This window comes from Vigna unguiculata, chromosome 4, assembly GCF_037176805.1.
Source record: "Vigna unguiculata cultivar grain cowpea cultivar isolate G323 ecotype 2 chromosome 4, ASM3717680v1, whole genome shotgun sequence".
NCBI classification, from domain to species: Eukaryota; Viridiplantae; Streptophyta; class Magnoliopsida; order Fabales; family Fabaceae; genus Vigna; species Vigna unguiculata.
The window spans coordinates 5,813,573-5,837,033 of NC_140795.1; the positions used below are offsets into that span (position 1 = coordinate 5,813,573).

General features: G+C 30.0%; 2 protein-coding genes across 3 annotated transcripts; both read left to right on the forward strand.

Moving 5' to 3' along the window:
* The first annotated feature begins 1,624 nt into the window (after positions 1-1,624).
* Positions 1,625-9,624, forward strand: LOC114182283 (hyperosmolality-gated Ca2+ permeable channel 2.3-like). 2 transcript variants are annotated; one of them, XM_028069118.2, is made up of 11 exons: positions 1,625-1,771; positions 3,005-3,386; positions 4,042-4,191; positions 4,764-4,827; positions 4,921-5,130; positions 5,992-6,180; positions 6,876-7,174; positions 7,502-7,778; positions 7,952-8,227; positions 8,381-8,614; positions 9,202-9,624. In XM_028069118.2, the coding sequence occupies exons 2-11, from the start codon at positions 3,106-3,108 to the stop codon at positions 9,355-9,357; spliced, it is 2,136 nt and encodes a 711-aa protein (XP_027924919.1). In that variant the 5' UTR covers positions 1,625-1,771; positions 3,005-3,105; the 3' UTR covers positions 9,358-9,624. The 2 variants fall into 2 exon arrangements, with proteins under 2 accessions (XP_027924919.1, XP_027924920.1); XM_028069119.2 differs by lacking the exon at positions 1,625-1,771 and having other exon boundaries at positions 3,104-3,306.
* Positions 9,625-21,127: 11,503 nt separating this feature from the next.
* LOC114182570 (uncharacterized) lies at positions 21,128-22,786 on the forward strand. The gene has a single exon (XM_028069460.2). The coding sequence runs from the start codon at positions 21,450-21,452 to the stop codon at positions 22,662-22,664; it is 1,215 nt and encodes a 404-aa protein (XP_027925261.1). The 5' UTR covers positions 21,128-21,449; the 3' UTR covers positions 22,665-22,786.
* Positions 22,787-23,461: the final 675 nt, after the last annotated feature.

Consider the following 23,461-nt stretch of genomic DNA (forward strand, 5'->3'; position numbering starts at 1 on the left):
GCCACGTTAGATATTAATAGCGTTAGATATTGGAGACTAATCCAATGAGTTTTGAAAGGATAGGGATTATTTAGAGCAAATTTTAGGAGAAAGACTAAAACCAAAATCGCTTAATAATTTAGGGACCAAAAACATAATTAACCCTTTATTAAATAATTATCAGTTTTTCAATTTTCTTTTTATCCCGCATTAATGTTAAAGTATGCTCCTAATGCTTAGAAACCAATAATTTTAATTAACCATTCATTTAATTAAAATTCAATGAATATTCACAATTGCTAACTAACAATTGTAAACACACCGAAAATAATTTTATTAAATAAAATTTAAAATACTACATTTTTGTATTTTTTTCATATAATTCTATGAAAAAAAATCATTTTCCAATTCATATATATATATATATATATATATATATATATATATATAATCTAAAAAAATTAATTAATTTTTTTCTAAATATATTTTTTTCATTACATAAATTAATTAATTCATATTTATTTATTATTAAAATATTTTTTATACTCTTAATAGCTTATTGATAATTTAGAAACCATATCATTATTATTTTTTTCTTACATTAATCATGTGTGCTAAATGAAATTCACTCAATTTTTGCTTATTTTCTCCCAGTTCCATTTTTATTCCTTTTTGTACTTTTATCGTAAGAAAATTCTTATGACAAATTTTAGTAATAAAAAATAATTGGATATTGTAATGATCATTTAGATACAATTTATAAACTAAAAATTTTTAATAATTAAAATAATTTTTAAAATAATTTTTAAATTAGTCTCTCTAATCAATTAATCTTTAAATTGGTCACCAACAATATTTACCAAAATAATTAATTTCTAAATTTGTTAATATTAAAGACTAATTACTTTGATAAAAAAAACCTAAATAATTAATTTTACTAGTCAATTATAAATTAATTTACTATATTAATCAATTTAGAAAGTTAATTTAAAAATTATTTTAGTTACTAATAATTTTAATTTAGAAATTGGTATCTAAATTAATTATTATAAAATCTAATTTTTTTGCCATTAAAATTTATTATTATTTAAATATTTCTTTTGTAGTTTTTCTTTTCTTTATCTATCCAAATAAAAGAATAAAAGGGTCCCTCGATTGACTTGCCACCTAAAAAAAGAGTATGCATTTAACACTTTACTGTAAACAACTATTATAGTTTTAAAATCCCTTCTATTTTGAAGAACTTTGGATTTTATAAGAAGAAAGTTTACTTAAAGTTATTCTCATCTTTTATATCTTTATTTTTCTTTTATAAACTTAACTTCTTTTTATTTTAATCTCCATCGTTTAACTAACGAAGTAGAGTGTTGAAAATGTGATTTCCAATAATATTTGCATCTAGAGAATATGTAATAAAATATAAATTCTTCAAGAAACTCCAAATTTAATCATATTAGATCATAATTATTGTGGTATTAAAAAAATAAGTTAATTAATCACTATCACAGCAAGAATCATAAAAAATAAACAAACAATTTTTCACATGCAAGCATTAATTACTTTCTTGATATGAAAGCCATAACATACGGAAAATGCAATAAACAAAGTACAGAAAGAAAGAAAGAAAACCAACCATAAAGAAAGAAATGAGGTAGCTGCACGTGTAAGTTGGCTTTCGATGCGAGAGTGACACGAAACACTTTGTTTAGTTCAGTGTTTTCCTATTACTTTCCTACTTCTGTTTTTTTCATCACCTCACTGCACACGTTTCTCTCTTTTGCTTCATTTCCAGGTTCTCTTTCTCTCTTTCATTTGAGTCTATTTTTTTTTTTTTCTCTTACTTGGGTGAATGCATATTATATTTGTTTGATAATAGACATAGAATTAGCAAATTTTCATTCTGCACTTTGAATTCTGAAAGCAATAGCGTTTCTGGTTTGTTCTTTACCAATGATGATATATTTTGTAAGTTTGTTGAAGCATATTAAACTAGAAATGAAGCATATTTTACTTTTTGAAATTGAAACTACTGCAATTCTTGAATCCTGAAACTGCATTCACTGGAATCTGAACTACTTGGGAAGAAAAGCAGAGGTGTTGGATGAAGTGGAGTACATTTAATTAGACTCTATTCCATTTTCTAGGTGTACAATGGTGACAACAAGGTTTTAAACCTAGGACCTGGTGCAAACTGCTCAAACCCTTCACTGCTATGTTGACTCTGATGGGTCAAATTCTATTCAACTTCTATTCCACTTCATCCTATCATAAATGACTCAAAGAATGGAAACTAGTGTTATTCTATGTTGTCTCTTTCCTTGAATCCAAAATTAGCCCAAAAATCTTCCGATGATAAATCCAACCAAATATACCAATTAGCAGGTAACAAGCACATTGCTGCGATATCTATCTGTCCTGTTGCTTTTCCCAAAACCCTTTCCTTTCAAGGATTAATGGCAGAAGGAGACATTTACAATTACCAAAAGTAACACTAGGGCAAAACCCTTCTACCCGTTGATAATGAAATTGATCAGATAAATGAAACAAGAAAAGAATCTGGTTTTAAACTTCTCCATCATTAAGATCTGAGGAGCACTAGAACCCGGGAAGTGTAAAATATTAATATACCTTTGAAGTTTGCTATTTAGAGGAAATACAATGTAGAGACACCTGAAACCTGAGGAAGAAATATATCAACCTGCAGTTCTTCACAAACTTTATGCAAGAATCCATAACCTAGCTTTAATCCAACCCAGTAAAGTAGTGTACATGAGAGTTGAATTTTTATAAGGTTGAGGAATTTTCAGTTATTTCATGCTTATAGACTCTCCTATTTTGTAAGATACCATTCTTGTCATTTTTGCCACGTGCTGGTGCTGAAGTAGTGGCCTTTCTATATGTTTGTTGGTTAGTTGCTATGTTGGATTTCCAAATTGTCAATAGTTTGCATTTTGCACATCATATACAGACAGAAGAACTTCATGTTGATTCTGTTCCAACTATTAATGGTATATTATTCTTGCAGGTTCAACCATGAACAGTTCCAATTTGTTTGATTTCTTCTAGCGTACAGTGGTGTTACTGGGTGCAAAAGTCAATCTGCTGGTTCCGAACGAAGTTTCCACAATGATTCTTTCTGCCCTTTTAACTTCTGTGGGAATTAATCTTGGCCTCTGTTTGTTATTTTTCACCCTATATTCCATATTGAGAAGGCAGCCCGGTAATATCACTGTCTATGCACCACGCCTAGTTGCTGAAGGAAAAGTTAAAGAGGGTGGTCATTTTAACTTGGAAAGATTGTTACCTACTGCTGGTTGGGTGAAGCAGGCATGGCAGCCTTCCGAGGACGATTTTTTATCATCTTCAGGCCTAGATGCTTTTGTTTTCATGCGCATATTTATCTTTAGGTGACAAAATGTTTGGTTGTTTCTAAGTTTGAAGATGTATCATGACATTTCTTATCAAACTGAAATCTGCTAGATAACTTAGGTTTTTGAGGTTTTAATAGTTTTTTATGGAAATTCCTGCATTACATGTGTCAATGATCTATCTTAAGCTTAAGTTTATATATATTTTTATGTATACGTAAATGAGTATAGATGATTGATTTTGGGATGTCAGCTTAGCTAAAATGTCTAAATTCATAGTGATGCCTAACATGACCTTATTTGGAAATGAGCGTAGATGATTTTTAAGCAGAAGAGGATTTTCTGCATTATACTATTGTTGGTTTACACTGCTGTATATTCAATTCAATTATCTTAATTTTTTTTTTCACCTTATTGGCACCAAGTTTTACTGCTTGTATTGTTCAATGTCTAACTAAATGTAAATTGTAATGTTTTCATGATGATACACATATTCATATGCAACCAACTGCTTTAAGTGACATCTAATTTTTATCTTGTTGTGGAGCCAATCGTTTGTTCTTTACAATTTCTATCTGTTTTGCTGTAAAATATGTGCAAGTCTTTCTATTTTCTATGACGTTGTTCTGTTTATTTGAAGAACTTTTTATTTGTTTCAACTAATGTTTTTCCCTCTTTTTGTGGTATTGTACAGTTTGAAAGTATTTGCTGTTGGTGGAATTATTGGCATGTTTGTTCTTCTTCCAATTAATTATGCGGGGAGTCAACTTAGTGATGATTCAGATTTTCAACACAAGTCTCTGGATTCGTTCAGTATTTCTAATGTTAATAATGGTTCAAACAGGTGAATGTAATTGATCAAAATGGTCTTAACTGTTGGGAATTAGTTATTCATGATGCAGAACATGTATAAAATATTGATTTGCAATTCTTAAGTTACTTTCATTTCATTTTCTCCAATTGTTGACCCAGTTTCATTTGAGAGGTATCTTCTGCTCTCATGGAACTGGATTTCATGTGCTCACAGAAAATAGTGAGGAATTGGTATTGGAAAAATTTTGCTCTAAAACTATTATGACCATTGTAACTACTATATGGATTCAACTCAGTCATTATGTATTATTACCTACAAACTTGATGGAAGATATTGTTCATTGTGCAAAACTCTATCTTTAAAGCTTGTAAAAATCAAAATTTATGCCAGAAATCTTATTTTTCACCTCTAAAGCAAGTAGCAGGGACTGAAAGTGAAAATTTAGTTATTTCATGCATAAAGTAAAATAGCCTGTCAAGGCTCCTATATTAACCAGGCATTTCAAAACTGTTAGGATTTATGTCATGCGTAATTTTTGGTTGCTATGTTCATTTTAAATTCTCAAAGCAAAAAACTTACGTGTTCATTTGGCCTTTTTCCAGGTTATGGGTCCACTTTTGTGCTGCATATATTTTCACTGGAATTGTTTGCTATCTTCTTTATTGTGTAAGTTTTATTGTTCAAGTAAGCTTTTAATTTTCCTCTTCTTTTATGAAGTTAGGGATATAATTTCATGTTTAATGTTAATTCCTTATGCAGGAGTATTTGTACATTTCATCCAAAAGAATTGCTTATTTCTATTCATCCAAGCCCCAGCCTCAGCAGTTTACCTTATTAGTCCGTGGTATTCCTATTCCACCTGGAAGTACATGTCATGATACTGTTGAGCGTTTTTTCCTGGAGTATCACCCTTCCACATATCTCTCACATTCGGTGATCCGCCGAAACAACAAACTTCAAAGTCTTGTTGTAAGTGTTTTTCTAGAGCTCCAACTGGTTCAATATTTTTCTATCAATTGTTGTTTTCATCGTAAATCATTGGCATGTAATGCCTCACTTTGAAAAGGAAGGGTATATCTTCCAAGTACTTGCATGTCTAGTGCTAAACCTTCATATTTTACCCTGTTAAAGAAGAACTCATTAAGAGAGAAGAATTACAATGGAGGAGGATCAGTGAAAAAGAACAGCTGTTTGTGAGAGCAAACCAGTCCTGGGAAAAGAAATTCCGTGAGAAGGAGAATCCATGAGCTAAATCATAGAGTCCAGTAAAATAGCCTATCCTATAAACATTGGTCTTCTTCTCCAACATACCTGAAAGAAGAACAAATTCCAAAGCATCATGTTTGAGTAAATAATAGCACGATATTCCGTAAATTATTGTATCTTGTTACCATATTAGAATAAATAACATTTCATGAATTCATGGTCCCAGACTATGTATTTATTATACTTTCAACTTCACATTTTTTTGGGTACAATCCTACTTGTTGTGTATTGTATTGCATATGCAAAAAATCTATATCTTATTGTATTGCATAACTACCTTCAATATAATGTTTTCATACTGAATAATGAAAATTAAGTATTGCAGATTAAAAGAAATTATTGATATATTAGATTAAAAGCAAGTACTGCATATTAATAGCACCATTCGTCCCCTCTCTCATGAAAGAGGGGATGAATTGTGCATTTTTTGTTTGACTTAGGCATTATGTTTCTTCAGGAGTGTTGAAGTTGAACTTCCAGGAATTTTTTTCCTTGTAAATAAAGTCAGTTTTTTCTTCAAATAGTACTTCCATTTTTTTGACTATTAAAGTTTGTTCTTTGAAGAATGATGCAGATAAACTGTACAAAAAGCTTACCAATCTGAAACAAAAGAATGATGCTCCTAAAAGGCAACGACGGGATGGCTGTTTGGGAATTTTTGGCCGCAAAGTCGATATTGTAGATCACTATGAAAGGAGATTGGGTGATATAGAAGATAATGTGAGACTGGAACAATCCTCTCTAGAAGCAAAGGTAAACTATCTTGTTTAGACACTAATAACCTACATTACTGGAATTCTGAGAAAATAATTTTGTTTCTTCCTCTTAAGTGTAGAGTTGTTTAATGTCTCGTTTGAATTCTAAGCTGTCTAATAACAAACCGAGATGCTTGAGTTATCATTTGCATAAACCAAATTGACTCTCAGAATATTTAACCTAATTTGTGATATTAAGACTTTTATTTTTGTTCATTATTGGCAATATGGTAGCCAATAATGACAAACATTAACTATGCTAGGGAAGGAAGAAAGAAAATACAAGGTGGAAGGAAGCCAAACGAGACCAGAGAAAGAAAATATGCTAGGGAAAGAAACTCAAATGAAATTGTTTCCAGAATTGTCAATCATTAACTATGTGCTGAACTAGAAAACATTTTTGTTTTGTTAGATAAAAGAACCTAGTATGCCCATTTATTACTCAACTCCAAACAAAAACAACAAATATATTATCAGATTAACTAATGTAATAACAAATATGTTAACAACAGCAGTACAACACTAATTCCTGTAAACAATATGTTGATTACTGGATTTGGATCATGAAAGGTTGTGCTGTGCAATGGATATTCTTTCCTGCAATATATATTATTCATTAACACCTAGGTTTTTATGATTCTTTTGGTGATGTCTAATAAACCTCCTTATTCTGTAATCCCTTTCAACTTAAAGGAAGTTCAAGCTGCCTTTGTCTCATTTAAGACACGGTTTGGTGCTGCCATAGCTTCGCGCATTCAAGAAAGTGTGAATCCCACGGAATGGGTTACTGAGAAAGCTCCTGAGCCTCATGATGTTTATTGGCCTTTCTTTACCGTTTCGTTCCTCAAAAGATGGATCAGCAAGGTGGTAGTTTTTGTTGCATGTACTTCTATTACAGTTCTCTTTTTGATCCCAGTTGCAATAGTACAAGGTCTTACCCATCTTGATCAATTGGAGACGTGGTTCCCCTTCTTGAAAGGCATACTAAGACTGTAAGTGGAGAATTTTACCTTAATTTATCTTTCTCTATTAGCACATACATTGGAGTCATGATATAATATAGTACACTTGCATTCACTTCCTTTATCACCTTAAGACATTGGTTGATGACTTAAAACCTTGTTATTCCTTCTCTCATAAAGTAAATTAAACTTCACCAAATTATTCGTGCTACCTTGCGTAGATGCTTTCCTTCATAATTGGCTCATTTATCTTTTCTTGAACAGTTGACTCTGTATTTGTGTGAACGAGTATTGTTTTCTTTTAGCATTGACAATTTCAATGTTTTTCATCTGAAGTTTCCCAATATTTGTTTTCAGGTCAGTTGTGAGCCAAGTTATAACAGGATACCTTCCCAGTTTGATTCTTCAGCTGTTTCTGTCATTTGTTCCACCTACTATGATCATGCTTTCATCCATGCAAGGATACATTTCGTGGAGTCAAATACAAAAGAGTGCATGCACTAAAGTATTATGGTTTACTATCTGGAACATTTTCTTTGCAAATGTGCTATCAGGGTCAGCTCTCTATCGAGTGAACGTCTTTCTTGAGCCAAAAGAGATTCCCAGAATACTAGCGGAAGCTGTACCATCCCAGGTGAGAATAATTGCATGAACTTCAAAAAGTTATCCAAATTTAGATTGAGTTATAAGCAGTTTTGTTTCTTAGTTTTATTTAATTTTATGTTTTTATATGATATTTATTAGATATTATTCCCCAAATTTGAGGTCATCAAGTTCCCTTTTTAACATTCTATATATATGGTGCAGGCATCCTTCTTCATAGCATATGTTGTAACTTCTGGATGGACCACAATTGCATCAGAACTATTTCAATTGACTACACTTCTTTACAATTTTGTGAGCAAAACTTTTTGTAGAAATAGTGATGATGGTTTTGATCCCCCTTCAATACCTTATCATAGTGAAATTCCGAGGATTCGTCTCTTTGGTCTTCTTGGTGTAACATACTTCATCCTTGCTCCTTTGATACTGCCATTTCTCTTGATCTACTTTTGTATGGGATACATCATTTTCCGCAACCAGGTCTGCAAATTGCTTCTTTACCCTTCAGACTACATGCATTTTTGTTCCTTTATTGATGTTACAATATATTCATTCATGATGAATAAATGTATATATATTGCTTTTTATCTGTAATGTAACTATAGTGATGTCTTAAATATCTTTTGGTGACAGCTGTTGAAAGTTTATGTGGCAAAGTTTGAGACTGGAGGAGAGTTTTGGCCTACAGTGCACAACTCCACAATTTTTTCTTTGGTACTGATGCATATAATAGGCATTGGTATTTTTGGCTTGAAGAAACTTCCCCTTGCATCCATATTGACTATTCCTCTTCCAATTCTCACACTTCTGTTCAATGAATATTGCCAGAAACGGTTTTTTCCTATATTCAAGGATTATCCTGCAGAGGTATGTTGCTGGCTCATGTTGAAATGCAGTTCTCTTGGAAAAATCTTTTTTTGCTACTTAGTTGTGAACTCAAGTTTATGTTAGGTGCATCCCGTTAGTAGTTATTTACATGATGAGAAACTAGGGTAGACCGCTTTGATATTTAACTTGGAGAAGGATATTAAAGCCACACTCAATAAAGAAGAAAAGATGAGTAATAAGTCATGGAGTTGATCTCAACATGTCACCCTGAAAAGATCAAAGTTAGGGTTCTTGTAACTTAGAACTCCACAAAACTGTCAAAAGAGAAAACTCAATTTTCTAACTGAATTTGTATAAGGTAATTGTATTACAAGTGTATATTACAAAGAAAACTCAAAAGACCCTTCAAGATTTTATCATTACACCACCTTAGTTAGCTACCTATTAGTAGTCATGTTACTTCCGATGGTTTTCCATGTTCTTGTTTGGTTGGTTTCATTTCAACTATGTTAACCTTGACAAATCTTTGGCATTTCTTTCTGCTTCAAAGGACATGTTTTTCTAGTGAGTTATGCCTTGTATTTCCACTTCTGTGTTCTTATGAATGGATATATTCCCACATGCAGTGTTTGATTAAGAAGGACAGAGCAGACCAGAACCAGCATAATATGTCTGAATTTTATGATGAGTTGGCCAATGCATACAATGATCCAGCTCTGATGCCAAAGAAGTATTCTGAGAGATCTGATAGTCACAGATCTCCACTTCTGAATAGTTCATAGCTACATTCCTAACAACTTTATTTGATTGTCCTTTGGATGTCCGTAGTGTTCTTTGTAAATTGTTGGATTTGATAATGTCTGTAGTGTGCTTTGTAAATTATTGGAGCTGATAATGTCTGTAGTGTTCTTTGTAAATTGTTGGAGTTCATAATGTGTGATTGCAACAGTGCAGAAACTTGTAATATCAGTATAAGCAATTGCAAGGCCTCATTTCTGAGATCTAGCATTCATAAGGAAAGAAAACTTGAATATGTTTGGTTTTTGTAATACTATGAGTTTTGATTTTAGTCTCTTTTAACAAAATTCTTTGGTTTTTGTTCTTAGAGATTTTTATTTTCATTCCCTGGTATCATCTATTTTTTAGAAATATGTATATCTATTGTGTGTTGAAGAAGTTTAGGTTATCTGACAAAGCTAAGTTTGTAAAGTGCTTGAATTATTATACAATATGGCATTAAATCTTCTAATGCCTGAATAAGATATTTAAGAGAGATATAAAAAGTGATTCTTGGACAAAATTTGGTAAGAACATAATCATATTGCAAAGATATGTTAGCCATCAATCCATAAATAATGAAGATCAAGTTATTTTCAATGTCGTATATATAAATTAATTAATTGATTTTATTTAGTTTATATACTTCAAACATTATTTATAGAGGCATAAAAATATATACATAACTATTACTTAAAAATTTACAACTAGTAACTATGTGAATACATCCAATATTTTGTTCCGGTGAATTCTTGTTCAAAGTAGCTTCCATGTGGCAGAAGATGAGCATAGCACAAAGAACATCCTCTGGAAACAATCATAATATAATAATTATATCTCACATTTTTCTTCAAGTCCTTGCAAAACTGAATAATATCACACAAAAGAAACTAAAAATAAAAAATAAAAATATAATATAAATTTAACATAGTTTGAGACTTATATTTAATAAAAGTATGATTATTTTCACATAACTTTTCTGATAAAAGTTGCAAATTTTCTCAAAGAATATTTTTTTGACAAAAATTTCTAACCTGAATATAAAACTTTGGTAAATAATAATTTGAAATCCAACATAAACAATTGTTAATTCGTCATTGATTGCTAAGCAAGGTGAAGGATATTCCATATTATGCTGCCAATGATTGTAGCATTCAGAATATGAAAAGAATAATGCAGAAGAGAAATTGTTTGCAACTTGAGTTCTGATATCAAATGAATAAACTATTTTCTTACTCTTCATATGTCATCATGCACTTATTTTGGTGATTAATGCTTGTGACGAAATGATCATTGAAAATAAATTAATTTGCATAAAGCAAATTTTTGTCAATATATGTAAAGGCTTTTGTCACTTAGATTGATATGTTGTAGACTTCTCAACAATATGTAATCTTGTCATTTTATATTATCATTTTCATGTTTTTACAAGTCTCACTTTAATTCGGAAAAAATATAATTTATAAACATTTTTTTTAGTTTATTAATATGTAATTTAAAAATAAAATTGTGATGAAAGTATTGAAAGTAGTAACAAATATTTAACACCTCTATCCTTATTTTTGGATTTTCATATAAGATTGTCATTCCATAGTGTAGAGTTACGATAATCGTTTATGATCAACCATATAAAGAATCTCTATGAGCGAAAAATACTAAAATATTATTTATATATTAAAATATAACAAAGAGAATGCGTGATTTAAAACACAAAATAAAATTATAACGATATAAGTTAACCGTGAAATATAATTTACTCTTTATCTTAATTTTTATGCATTGTGATTAGGAATGGTAACGAGACGGGACGGGTAGTATCTCATATCCATCTCTATAAAAAAAAATTATCTTTCATTCTCATATTCAAATTTAACAGATACCAAACTTTTATCTCATCTTCATTCTTACCGGATAATGGACATATACTCATACTTGTACTTGTATCCACGGTTTCAATATTAATTAATTAATTTTTATAAAATAATAAAAAGTTACAATTCTAAGTATAGAACTACTAATTCAAGTAAAATAAGACTATTATAAAAGAAATTTTCTCTCCGTAAATACTTAGTTAAATTACCACTAATTAAATTACGAAATATGATGCTAATTTTATCATAGACTATGTGAATAATATAAGTCAAACTAATAATTCTTAACGTGGGTTGGCTTAATTAGAAAAATTAATTGTAGGATTGAAAAGAAAAATTAAAACGTTAATAAATAGCCAAAAAAGGTAAAGTTTGTATCTTTGTGCACATCATCATGAATTTATTATTATTATTTCTTCTTCATACATATTAATATAATAAACATTTTGTTCAACAGATTTTAACTAGGTCTATAGGTTCAAAAAGTTATTATTTGTATATCTTAAAACAAGAAAGTGGTAGATAAATCTTCAAATATATAATAATTTAACTTGAGGTGAGAAAATACAAGTACAAAATAATGTGAACATTTTTCTTTGTGAAGTATATATAATAGAATTGCATGTGTGTGGAATATAATTGATCAAACAATGAACATGATTCATATTCAAACGTTATTTTCAGCAACAAAATTATGAAACTTTGTCAATTTTGACGAAGTTCGAAAACATTATAGTAAAATGGAGACAATTGGTTCGTTAAGAGCCTGCCACGTGGAGGAAGGTGGGAGAAAGGGGTTGGTCAATGTTTGAAAGTCACCATTTAGTTATAAATTTAGGGTTTAATTTGATATGTAAGCATGATTTATGTTATATCCATAAAATAATTTATCACTCACTTAATTATAGGTTTGGTCACTTTTATTGATAATATGTAGTTTTATTTATTTATTTTAATGGTCGGATTTTATAATATTTGAAATTCTAGTGAAATTATATTTTGTACACGTTATTTTTAAGTTTTGATTAATTAAATTATTGCTTGATGGTATTTTAAATGAAGGTCTGGAGTTTAATAATACCGAAGTGAATTAATAAAACGCACTTAAAAGTAAAGATTAAATCAAAATTACAAATTTTAAAAATTTACAGACTAAAATCTCACGCAAAAAAAAAAAAAAAAGGAGATCCCAATCTTAAATTAAAATTTTAAAGAACCCGAAAATTGCAATTTATTCTTTTATCATTTCATTATTAAAAAGTTTCGACTATTCATATAATTTTTTTTATTCAGCTATTACATGAATCAGACCTCATTCGTAGAATAAAAAAAATATAAAAATAATTAATTTCCCCTCGTACATAAACTAACTTGTAAAAGCTCCTACATACCATTTTATCAAAATTGTAGTTATAATTTGTATATAAGCTAATTTTGGCTTTTTTTCTTTTACAAAATTTACGATAGGTATCAAGATAATTTTAGTTTATGAATAAGTCAATTTTTTTCCAATACTTTTCTCTTTAATAGTTTTGTCCTCGTACATATTACACTACTAAAAATATTTAAATGATGAAAATATGTCGATTGTTATGTCTATAAATTAATAAATAATGTATTACTTTATTTATAAGCATTTTATTATATATATATATATATATTATTACAAATATATATGAATATAATATATATATATATATATATTATTATAATAAATTATGAACATATATAAATGTAAAGATTATAAATATCCAAAATATACAAATAATTGATAATTTTATAAGAAATATATTAAATATTTTAGAATGTCAATAAGAAAGAATATTTTTATTATAATAAAAGAAGAAATGTAAAATAAATAAGTTAAGTTATGTAAGTATGTATATATATAAAGGATAAACTTACATATATGTATAGGTAAATTGGACATATTCTTAGATAATAACAAAAAAGAGAAAGAGAGGAAAAGAGAAAAATAAACTCTTCACAATTATCTACTCATTGCTCCACTTAATGGAATGAGATAAGATGCTAATAAATGTATGTGAAATTACAGGTTAAAAAAAATGAGAGCTTAATCCATAACAAACCTAAGTAACGAGAATTTGAAAGAAGAAAACAGAATGGAACAGTGTTTCAAACCAAATGAACTAAATGTAATGATTATGTGTGTAGTATAAATAGGAGTGGTGATTGTGAAACGAAAATGAGACAGTAAGATCAAAGAAAAAAAAAAGAGAAGAGGAGTTTGTGAGTATAAATTGGCAGTGAAGAAAATAAGAGAAGAAAGTTGAAACGTTCACAAAGCTTTGGGATATATCTTTCACAATAATTAAGGTAAGGGAGATCTATCATTTTATCTTTTTACTTTGATTATATTTTTATCTGTTCATAATTATTTTTATCTTTATATTTACCTTAATTGAGGTGTCTCTAACCTCATTCTAATTTAGTTCTCCTTCCTATTTATTTATTTATTTATATTCATCTCCAATTGTGTAGTGATCTTATTTATTCAATTTATATTTACTCTTATTTACATTTATCTCTAGTTACGTACTAGTCCTTTTTATTTATTTTAATTATGCATTGATCCTATTTATTTATTTATTTATATAATTATATGGTTAAATATTGAAATAAAATTTATGATAAATAAATATTTGATTATTGTAGTTGGAGGTATGACCTTGGGGATTTAAACGAGTTAGTATTACTCAAGATGAGATGTTCTTGAGTTACTTTGTTGGCCATGAGCTCATTTATCCTGACTAGTCACTACAAAATTAATCAATATCTTTATAAAAGTATAATAAAAATCCAGTTTTATGGATTTGGGAGAATTTTCATTTCATTTTATTTTATTATGATATGCTATATTTTTTTATGTGATATTTATCTCACTTCCCTATTTTATGATTGTGTGTGAAAAACAAAATTTTGTAACCATATCATAGATGGCTGCTCCCAACATGCCTGATCCCTTCTTCGTCGACATTGTGGTTGTTTTCTGGGGTATGCATGACAAACCAATGCAGTGAATAATTCTGTAACATTTTAGGGAACGAGAAACTCTACCATTACTTTTCTCTTTGCTCTGAATGTGTCGATTCTCATCGAAGGACAAATCAGAGTTACCTTTTATTTACCCCCAACAGTCCAAGTGAACCCTATCCATAACCTTTTTCTTCCACCTGTTTGAAAGCCAATATATGAGGGGAAAAATGTAAATAAATAACTTTTTTTTCCTCTTGTAGTGTAGGAAATATAGGATGTACTAAACGGTGTAGATATAAAATGCATACAAACTGATATTTTATTTATCGACATAAGTTTCCATCAATTAGTAAGTTGGGTTATGGTGGTTCAATTATTTGTTAGTAAATTCAATCGATAAGGTTGTTACGGTTGTTTACTTACGAATGTTGACCGTTGGTAATTGAATAGGATAATTAAAATAAAAATTTCAAATTTAGAGGGGGTGTTCCTCCATTCTCAAGTTGAGCCTTGTTCTTCCCCGTTGTCCTCCTCCCTAAATCTTCCATTTTTCCAAAATTCGCCTTAAATTCTTCCTTCCTAATTTCCTATAGCTCAGTTCCCCATCCAATACTGCCTTCAAAAACCCTCTTTCCAGTTTGTAGGGGTGTCTCTAGGTTCAGTCTATGGGGCTTTCCGCTGGTGCTCATGATCTAACCATTGGTTTGCAATGCCTCGCCACCCTTGTTGTTTGTTTGAGTGTCACTGAATGGAGCAAATTTTGTCGATGCAAGGAGCCTCGTCGATGACAATTTGGTTTGAGGTACAAGGATGTTCTTATATTATTCTTGATTTAGGATTTAGGGATGATTATGTTGTTCATTTTCATATTGGGTTTTCTCTTGGAGTTTAGCATTATGATTTATGAGGCAGTTCACATGAAATGTTTCCCAAACAAGAATTCAAACAAGCTTTGTGTTTCACACTACAACCTACCCTTCCTTGTGACTGCATTTGCTTAGTCATAATTTTCCTTGAATTTATGGTTTTCAATATTCTCATATGCACGTAACAAAGTTTTGGATCTTGTTGGTTGTCCAATAATGCTATGTGTTTTTTATATTTATGATCATTGGCTTATTGCAATCTTCATTAATACTGTTGTTGTTTGGTCTGTTGATACAACTGATAGGAAGATTCAAAAGAAGGTAACCTAATGGTATTACTATTGATACTATTACAATATATTTAGGTGAAAGTAGTCCTAAATTTTGTACATTTTACTATGTCAAAAACATGAAAAATGAATTGCACATGTGTGAGTCTTCTTTTGTTGTTTGATCCTAAGCTATCATTGATAATTAGTTTAGAATTTTTCTTAGTTTCCTTTGAACTTGATTCAATGGTATGTCCAGGAATTATATTTCAAGTTATAGTCTAAATTTTATGTTACACTTTCCTATGTGCGAGATCAGATCCAGCAAGTAGGGTTTCACATTGATGCTGATACAACTGATAGGTAGATTCAAAAGAAGGCAACATGACTGGTATTACATTTTAAATATGTAGAGTGAATATTTTCTTCTTTCATTTCTTATGTTGATCTTTGCTTGCTATACTTAGGTAGAAGTATTCCACCAAGCAGGGTTTCACATTGGTGTTGATACAACTAATAAGGATATTCAAGAGTTTGTGCTTTTGTACCTTAGTAACCATATTGATAAGTATTTTATAATTTTCCTTAGCTTCCTTTCAAGAGTTTATGCTTTTGTTGATTTGAAAAAGAAATTGTATTGAACTTTATAATCCAATACATGTGTCCTGTTTGCATGGTCATGATTCTAAGAACTCATTATTTGAGTTCCTAGGAGTCAATATTGGGGAAAGTAAGATCGATAGAGTGTTCTTCTAACAAAGAAAACTCCTAACAATGAAAACTCTTAACAATAAAACTCATATACAATGAAAACTCATAATAATGAAAAGATTAGACATATTAACATCTTAAACCCAATAAGAATGACATTTCAAGTTCGCAATGTGTGTACTTGATTAAATGTCTTCCCCTCTTTTCCAAATAAATGCAGTAGTTTGACTTAGAGCTGTCAAAACGGGTAACCTGACCCGACCCGGCTCGACCCACCACGGGTTGATGATTTAGTGAGCCAACCCAACCCAGCTCACTTTTTAGCGAGCCAAAAAAATTTGAACCCGGCCCGACCCACCACGGGTTGGCGGGTTAAACGGGTTGGCTCACGAGTTCACTTAATTAAAAAAAAAATACAATTTTTTTATTTTATTTTAAGTCAAAACTAAATTATAATTCTAATTAAAATCTAAATAAACTTTAATACAATCTAAATACAAACCAAAATAAAATAAAAAATACAAATTATTTATGTGTTGGTTAAAAAAACCTAACATGACCCAAATGTAAAGTCCAACTTAATAAAAAACACTTGTGTAACCCTTTTATCTACGGGTTGGTGAGCCAACCGGCTCACCATGGGTTCAACTCGGATGAGCCGGGTTCTAAATGAGTCAGGTCAAAAATCAACCCATATTGAAATTTGTAAAAAAATTTCAACCCGACCCGAACCCGTGGTGAGCCGGGTTGGCTCGCGGGTTACAACCCATTTTGACAGCTCTAGTTTGACTCTTGTTGAGCTCCAATAAGCTCAATAACACCTTCTTCTGATAGAGTCTGAAAAGAGTAACTTATAATTTAAATATTTTAATTTTTAGTATATTACCAACTACCAATTATAATTTTTTATTCATAATAGTAAATATTTTAGTAACCAATAATTTTTAGTTTTGTAAATTATTATCTAAATTAGTTACTATAGATACTAATTATTATTGGTCACTAAAATTGATCATTCTCTATAAGTTTTCTTGTAATGTATGTTATATATGGTCATGGGTTATCAAAAGATCAATATTGAATGAAATTTTGTTTCTCAAATTAAAAAATAACAAAATAGTTAAACACCTTGTAATTAGTCATTCATGTACCCAAGATGAAGCATACATTCCGATTGAGCTAGTTTTGTTCTTCATTTTCAAGAATGAAAAATAAAAGGAGAAGAAAATTGTTACCAATAGTTTACTAATATATAGTATTTGAAAATTTATTCCTTCAATTATTTTATCACTATATGACATACTCCTTTTTGGTGATTGAGATTTGTGATCAAATTGAAAATCTATGGATAAAAAAATAGGATGATTATGTAGAGGGAGAGAAAGAAAGTGATGTTAGTTAATATCAAAGGGTTGATCATAGAAAACTCAAATAAAAAACATAAAGGCACAATTTGTTGTTTTGTGAAGGACTTTGTCTCATTCTTTGGTTGTTGGTCATACCAAATCTTAAAATAATTCTATGTATTGTTTTTTTTTTTTTTCATGTCTTTGTTTTTTCCTCTGACTTGCACATTGGTTGCCACTATTTCTTAATCTTAAGACAATTAATATTAACAAAATTGGTATTTCTTTTAGAATTTTATTTTGTCCGCACATGAGAAAGAAGAATATATATATATATATATATATATATATATATATATATATATATATATATATATATATATATATATATATATATATATATATATGTATATGTGTGTGTATAGAAAAAAAAAAGGAACTCGTGAATGAAAATTGCTTTTCTGATTTGAACATATAGCTCAATTTCTACTTCCAAATACCTATATTACAAAAATATAGATAAAAGTGTTTATATTAGTTTCTGGAAAATCAAATTATGAACTGTGAAATTTTTCAAAAATATCATCTTTTTTTTTAAATGAAAAAATAAAAAATTCAGTTCAGAACGAATTTTCTCCAAAATCATAGTTTAGAATTGATTTTTCGAGTGATTTATTTTTCCAACAATTTCATCTCCAACATAGTTTGGAATTTAATTTTTTGAAGACCAATTCTGACCTGAAAAAAATGTATTATTTATATAAATATTTGACACAAAATTGTATTATTTATATAAATATTTAACACAATATCCTATTTAAATAAATTTTTAATCCATATATATTGTTTGGATTAAAAGATCTTCATAAATGACCATTAACACCACCTAAGTTCCCTTATTATAACTTTTAATACTAACAAAAAAGTGTTATTAATAATCTCTAAACTTTTTTATTAGTTAAAATTGCTTATAGAATTATGTGAATTAGTCAAAACACTATCTTGAATTTGCTAGAAAAATTCTTCCAATTATGCGAATGCTACTTTTATTAATTTGAAGATATTACGAAAACTGTAAAACTTGTTCTTAGGAAGTTTTCTCTTCTTTGTATGAATTTAGGTATTCTAGAATGGTGTATGTGATATAGTATTAAGAATTAAAAAATGTATGAAGGAAACAATGATGTTAGATTTTTTTTTTTAAGCAATGATGTTAGATTTTTTTTTAAGCAATGATATTATTAGTTAATATCAATGTGATGATAAAATAAAAACTAGTAAACAGGGAAAAGGCCAAATTTGTCTCATCTGCACGTCATTTTAATATTTTTTTAACTTGTTTGCTTATTATTTTAACTAATAACACAGTGCGATTCGTTTTCTCACAAGTCACCATCATTCATTTCAATTGATTAATTAATTAATTATTATTATTATTATTATTATTATTATTATTATTATTATTATAAGACTATTGGCATTTTTCTTCAACGTTTCGTGTTTGTTCTTATCAAGACAATGCAAGATTCCTAGAAAGTCAAAGCAAATGAAATGTACCCAAATGGAGAAGAAAAACAATTGTCCAGTTCAATGAAAATCTGAAAATTTTTAAGTTTGATTTTAAAATAATTATCTTAATAATGAATTTACCAATTTAACTAAAATATGACAAATTTAATGTCTATATTTGTTTGCAATATTGATTCATAGTATTTTTATATATCATAAACATATAAGTTTCCATGAAAATCAATTTATAGTAAATAAGTACAATTAAATTTTATTTTATAAATCAGTTTTATAAAAATGTATTAAATTTAAAGTCAATTTTTAATATAGTATTAGAGTTAAGAATTAGAGTTTATCTTACCAAAATTGATTGTTTGATGGATCTATTATTTAGCAAAATTTATTATTTGTTAGATGAAAAAAGAAAGTAAAATGAATTTTAAATAAGGGTTAAGTATTTTTTGGTCCTCAAGTTTAAGTGAAATTTGGAATTAATTTTTTTGTATAAACTGAACAAAATTTGGTAAGAAAGACTAAAATCCACGCATGTCTAAGGACGAATGACTAAATTGGTATAAAATTTCGAAGAGAAACTAATTTCAAAATTCACTGAAATTTTAAGAACCAAAATTATATTTAACCCTTTAAATAATGGTGAAAGAAATCATGATTAGAAAAGTGTGGAATCCATAATTAGAACTTGGTTTTCAGCTTAAGTGCATGTGATGTATGTTAAGAGCAAGAATCGAAAATGTTTGAGAGGAAGATGATTCCTAAGTTGGTCCAGAAATGTCACCATCTGCAGTGGCTGCATGACGAAAATCCCATAAAAGTTTTGCACACACATTCAAGCACTTCATCATCACGAAAAATAATTCATCAATCAATGCTTGATGACGACATTACAAAAAGTTTTTCAAGAAAATCACTTTCATTTGTTGTTGAGTTTTCAAGTGGGTTAGGCTTGGCATGATGTCCATGGTGGGGCATTGGGGGAATCGCGTTTATTGACACTCATCACCACTGACGAACACAAAACATCAGTTAAGTATTTTGTGTGTTAAAGATAATGCCACTGTCCTTGTTTTGGATGAAAGAGACTTCTCCTACCCACTCTTATTAACTTCAGTAAATGTTTGTTTGATGCTTAACAAGTATCCAAGAACCAACCCATCATGCTGCAGTGGTTTTGTTAGGGAATAACTTGGAATGAAACATCTTTCGCATTCCAATGCAAAACCTTGGAAACGGTTTGGTTCGGTACAGATCGGTACACCTAAGAGTCTTACATCAGTAAAAAATCGAAACTAAAGACAAATTATATACATCTTTTTTTTTCAACTATCTGTAACGTCTTTTCAGAACAAGATTGTGACTGACTTTCAACGGACTTAGGATTAGAACCAAAACATTGAAAGTTATCCAAGAACCAAATCCATCAGGGTCGCTTAAGAGTCGAGGTCAAAAACAAAATAAATATATCTTTCCCCTTCAACTCTCTCAAATACTTTTAAAGACAAAACTGTAATAGAGTTTTATATTTCAAAACAGATAATTATTATATGCAGTGATTAACTCTAGCGATATTAACTGGACAGATGGATATTACTACTGGACAACACTAAATCTATTTAGATAACATCAACCATACTTGTAAATAGACCTGAAAAGAAAGGTAAAAAATATTGAAAACCTTGATTTCCTAAACAAAGATTAGTAGCATTACCTGTACTTACCATATCTACAATGTACTTTTTTTATTTTACTCTCACTCTATTCCCTACACAAAACATATGTGAGTGGATCTATAGAACAAGTTCATAAAGTATCAGAATTGGTGATGGAAAGACAAACCAAACTATATAATAAGTGAGGTAAAATCCAAACATCAACTGCAGCTTGTAAAATAGTCTAGTTTCTGCTGTACAAGCACATAGGTTTTGGCTACTCAGGTTGTTTTACATGCTGTTTTTTTTGGCAGCTGAGTGTGAAACCCTCTGTCTCACATTTCACTTCTTGCCTTGGACAAAGTGAAAATGGTAATTAAAAAAGATCACAGATCACACTATTTTAGTATCTAGCTTTGGATCACAGTGGAAGATGGTAAATGACCAACTAAGGCTTGCACTGTGAAATAGAATATGCTGAACTGAATGAAGTTCTATTATCATACAATAGAAATAATCTATTTGCCCTTTGTCCAAGTCAAACAATCTTCACCAATTACAAAGCCTGAGAAACTGCCAAATGTTTGGATATAGAAGCAGAAATGATCAAGAAACTGTGACTTGGTCAGATCAGAAACTAAACCAGTTCAAAGTACCACTCATTTGCACATATAAAAGCACAAACCAGCCAAGGCAAAAAGCATAGCAACCAAACCAAACCAAACTAAACTTCAGTTCCTTCTAACACTCACCCTTTAGTATAACCTCAACCAAAGTACCAAACCAAGCAAGCACACAGTAGCTATTGCTCTCAAAGAATCACCCTTTAAGCCTAACCAATTCAAGAAACAGAAAAACTCTATGGCAAGGAAGAGAAAGGGTGGTGAAGTTGTGGAAGAGAGAAACATGTGTGAGGGAAGCATGGCTTGGGATGAGATGATGAAACAAGCTGCAGCACTTGGAGGAGTTCAAAGAGCAAGAAAGAGATTTGTTGGGGTGAGGCAAAGGCCATCAGGAAGATGGGTGGCTGAGATCAAAGACACCATTCAGAAGATCAGAGTGTGGTTAGGAACTTTTGACACTGCTGAGGAAGCTGCAAGAGCCTATGATGAAGCTGCATGCTTGCTCAGAGGTGCAAACACAAGAACAAACTTCTGGCCATGTTCTCAATCCTCCACAAGTCCTGCGCTTTCCTCAAAAATCACAAATCTACTCCTTCAAAGGCTTAAAGAAAGGAACAACAACAACAACAACAATAACAATGACAACAACACTTTCTCCTCTTCCTCATCCTCATCCTCATCCTCACTTCTCATCAACCACCAACATATGCAACAAGAGGTTGATGCATCAACAAAGTTCTCAATTGACCAATTCACTGACTTTCTCAATGACCCTGATGAAGATTACAGCACCAGCAACAATGAGTTCATCAACAACAGTGCACAGATTGAGTACATTACTAGCAGTTTTGAATCATGTTTGACTGAAGATACAAAAGTGGATGTGCAATACAAAATTGTGACACCACAGACTCCAAGTAATAATGATGACAGTAACTCAGGAGTGGAGGACAGTGAAGAAGAAGGCACTGATTTCAGGTTTCTTGACAACATTGCTCCACCTGGTTACTACTCTCCTTTTGAGATGGCTGAAGAGATTGAGGAGCCTGTGGAGGCAGAGAACTATGGTGGTGATGAGCCTTCAATGCTCAGAGCTATGATGAAGAGAATGACATATGAGAGGAAGTTCTCAGCTTCTCTCTATGCCTTCAATGGAATACCTGAGTGCTTGAAGTTGAAGCTTGAATCAGCAAACATGAAGGGAAGAGGAATCATAACTGATCAATTAACCAGCCTTCAAATGGCATGCAGCAAAAACAGGCTTCAGAAGAATGAGGAGGAGAAAGAGTACATGGCAACAATGGATGGGAAACAGGAAGAAGAAGAACACCAACAACAAACAACACCTGACATGGATTCTTCTGGTGTTGATGGAGAACTGTTACTTTGGAATTCACTTGATCTTCCTCCAATTTGCTTTGTTAACTTGCTAGAAAACGGTTCATTCAATTAGCAATATCATTCATTTTGTGTAACATTGTTTATGCTGAGAACAATTATATTGTAACATTAGGCTTTGTAGTAAGCATGGAGTAATATCTTCTGCTAATTGAAACGGGTTATATTTTCTTATTTTATTCATAGTTCTTAGTATCGATGAAGTAACATTGAATTTCAATCTGTAACAGAAGCTAGTATTGACAATGAACTTGAGACTAGTATAACATGACTATGTGTTATCTTTGCCATGTATTCCAAATTTAGTTGAAAAGGGGTTTTGGCACACTTATGCCATGTTTTATTATATATTAGTGTTGATATAAAAAAAATAGAACAATGTAATTTTTTTTTTGTCTAAATACAAATTTATTCAATACATACATTCTTATTCTTGAAAATTATGGTGACAGATTCGGTGATTTTCTTCGAAAAAAGTCACCTAATTTTGCTTAATTTTTAACTGATTATATATATATATATATATATATATATATATATATATAAACGGAAATCGGTTATTCCACACATGAAAATTAAGATAAATTACGCCACTTTTTTTATAGTATAATGTTATTAAATACAATGATAACTGGAATAACTTAATTCTATAGATATTTAACAATAAAACGTAAATTAATAATATTTTAATCAAAGTTAAATAACTTTCATTGGGTTTAATAAATTAACCATTTATATAAAAATCTGGAAGTAGTTTGTTTGTCTGTCATGTCGTGTCTTTGTCAATGGTTTAGTTTTAATGTTCTTTTCAAAATACAAGTTTTTAAATCAATTGTGTATTAGTAATAAAAC

Bases quoted from the DNA above. Each gene is read 5' to 3' on its own strand.
- LOC114182283 (XM_028069118.2), top strand. From the start codon at position 3,106: ATGATTCTTTCTGCCCTTTTAACTTCTGTGGGAATTAATCTTGGCCTC. The intron at 4,192-4,763 runs GTGAATGTAATT...GCCTTTTTCCAG, and splicing joins GTTAATAATGGTTCAAACAG to GTTATGGGTCCACTTTTGTG. The intron at 6,181-6,875 runs GTAAACTATCTT...TTCAACTTAAAG, and splicing joins AATCCTCTCTAGAAGCAAAG to GAAGTTCAAGCTGCCTTTGT.
- LOC114182570 (XM_028069460.2), top strand. From the start codon at position 21,450: ATGGCAAGGAAGAGAAAGGGTGGTGAAGTTGTGGAAGAGAGAAACATG.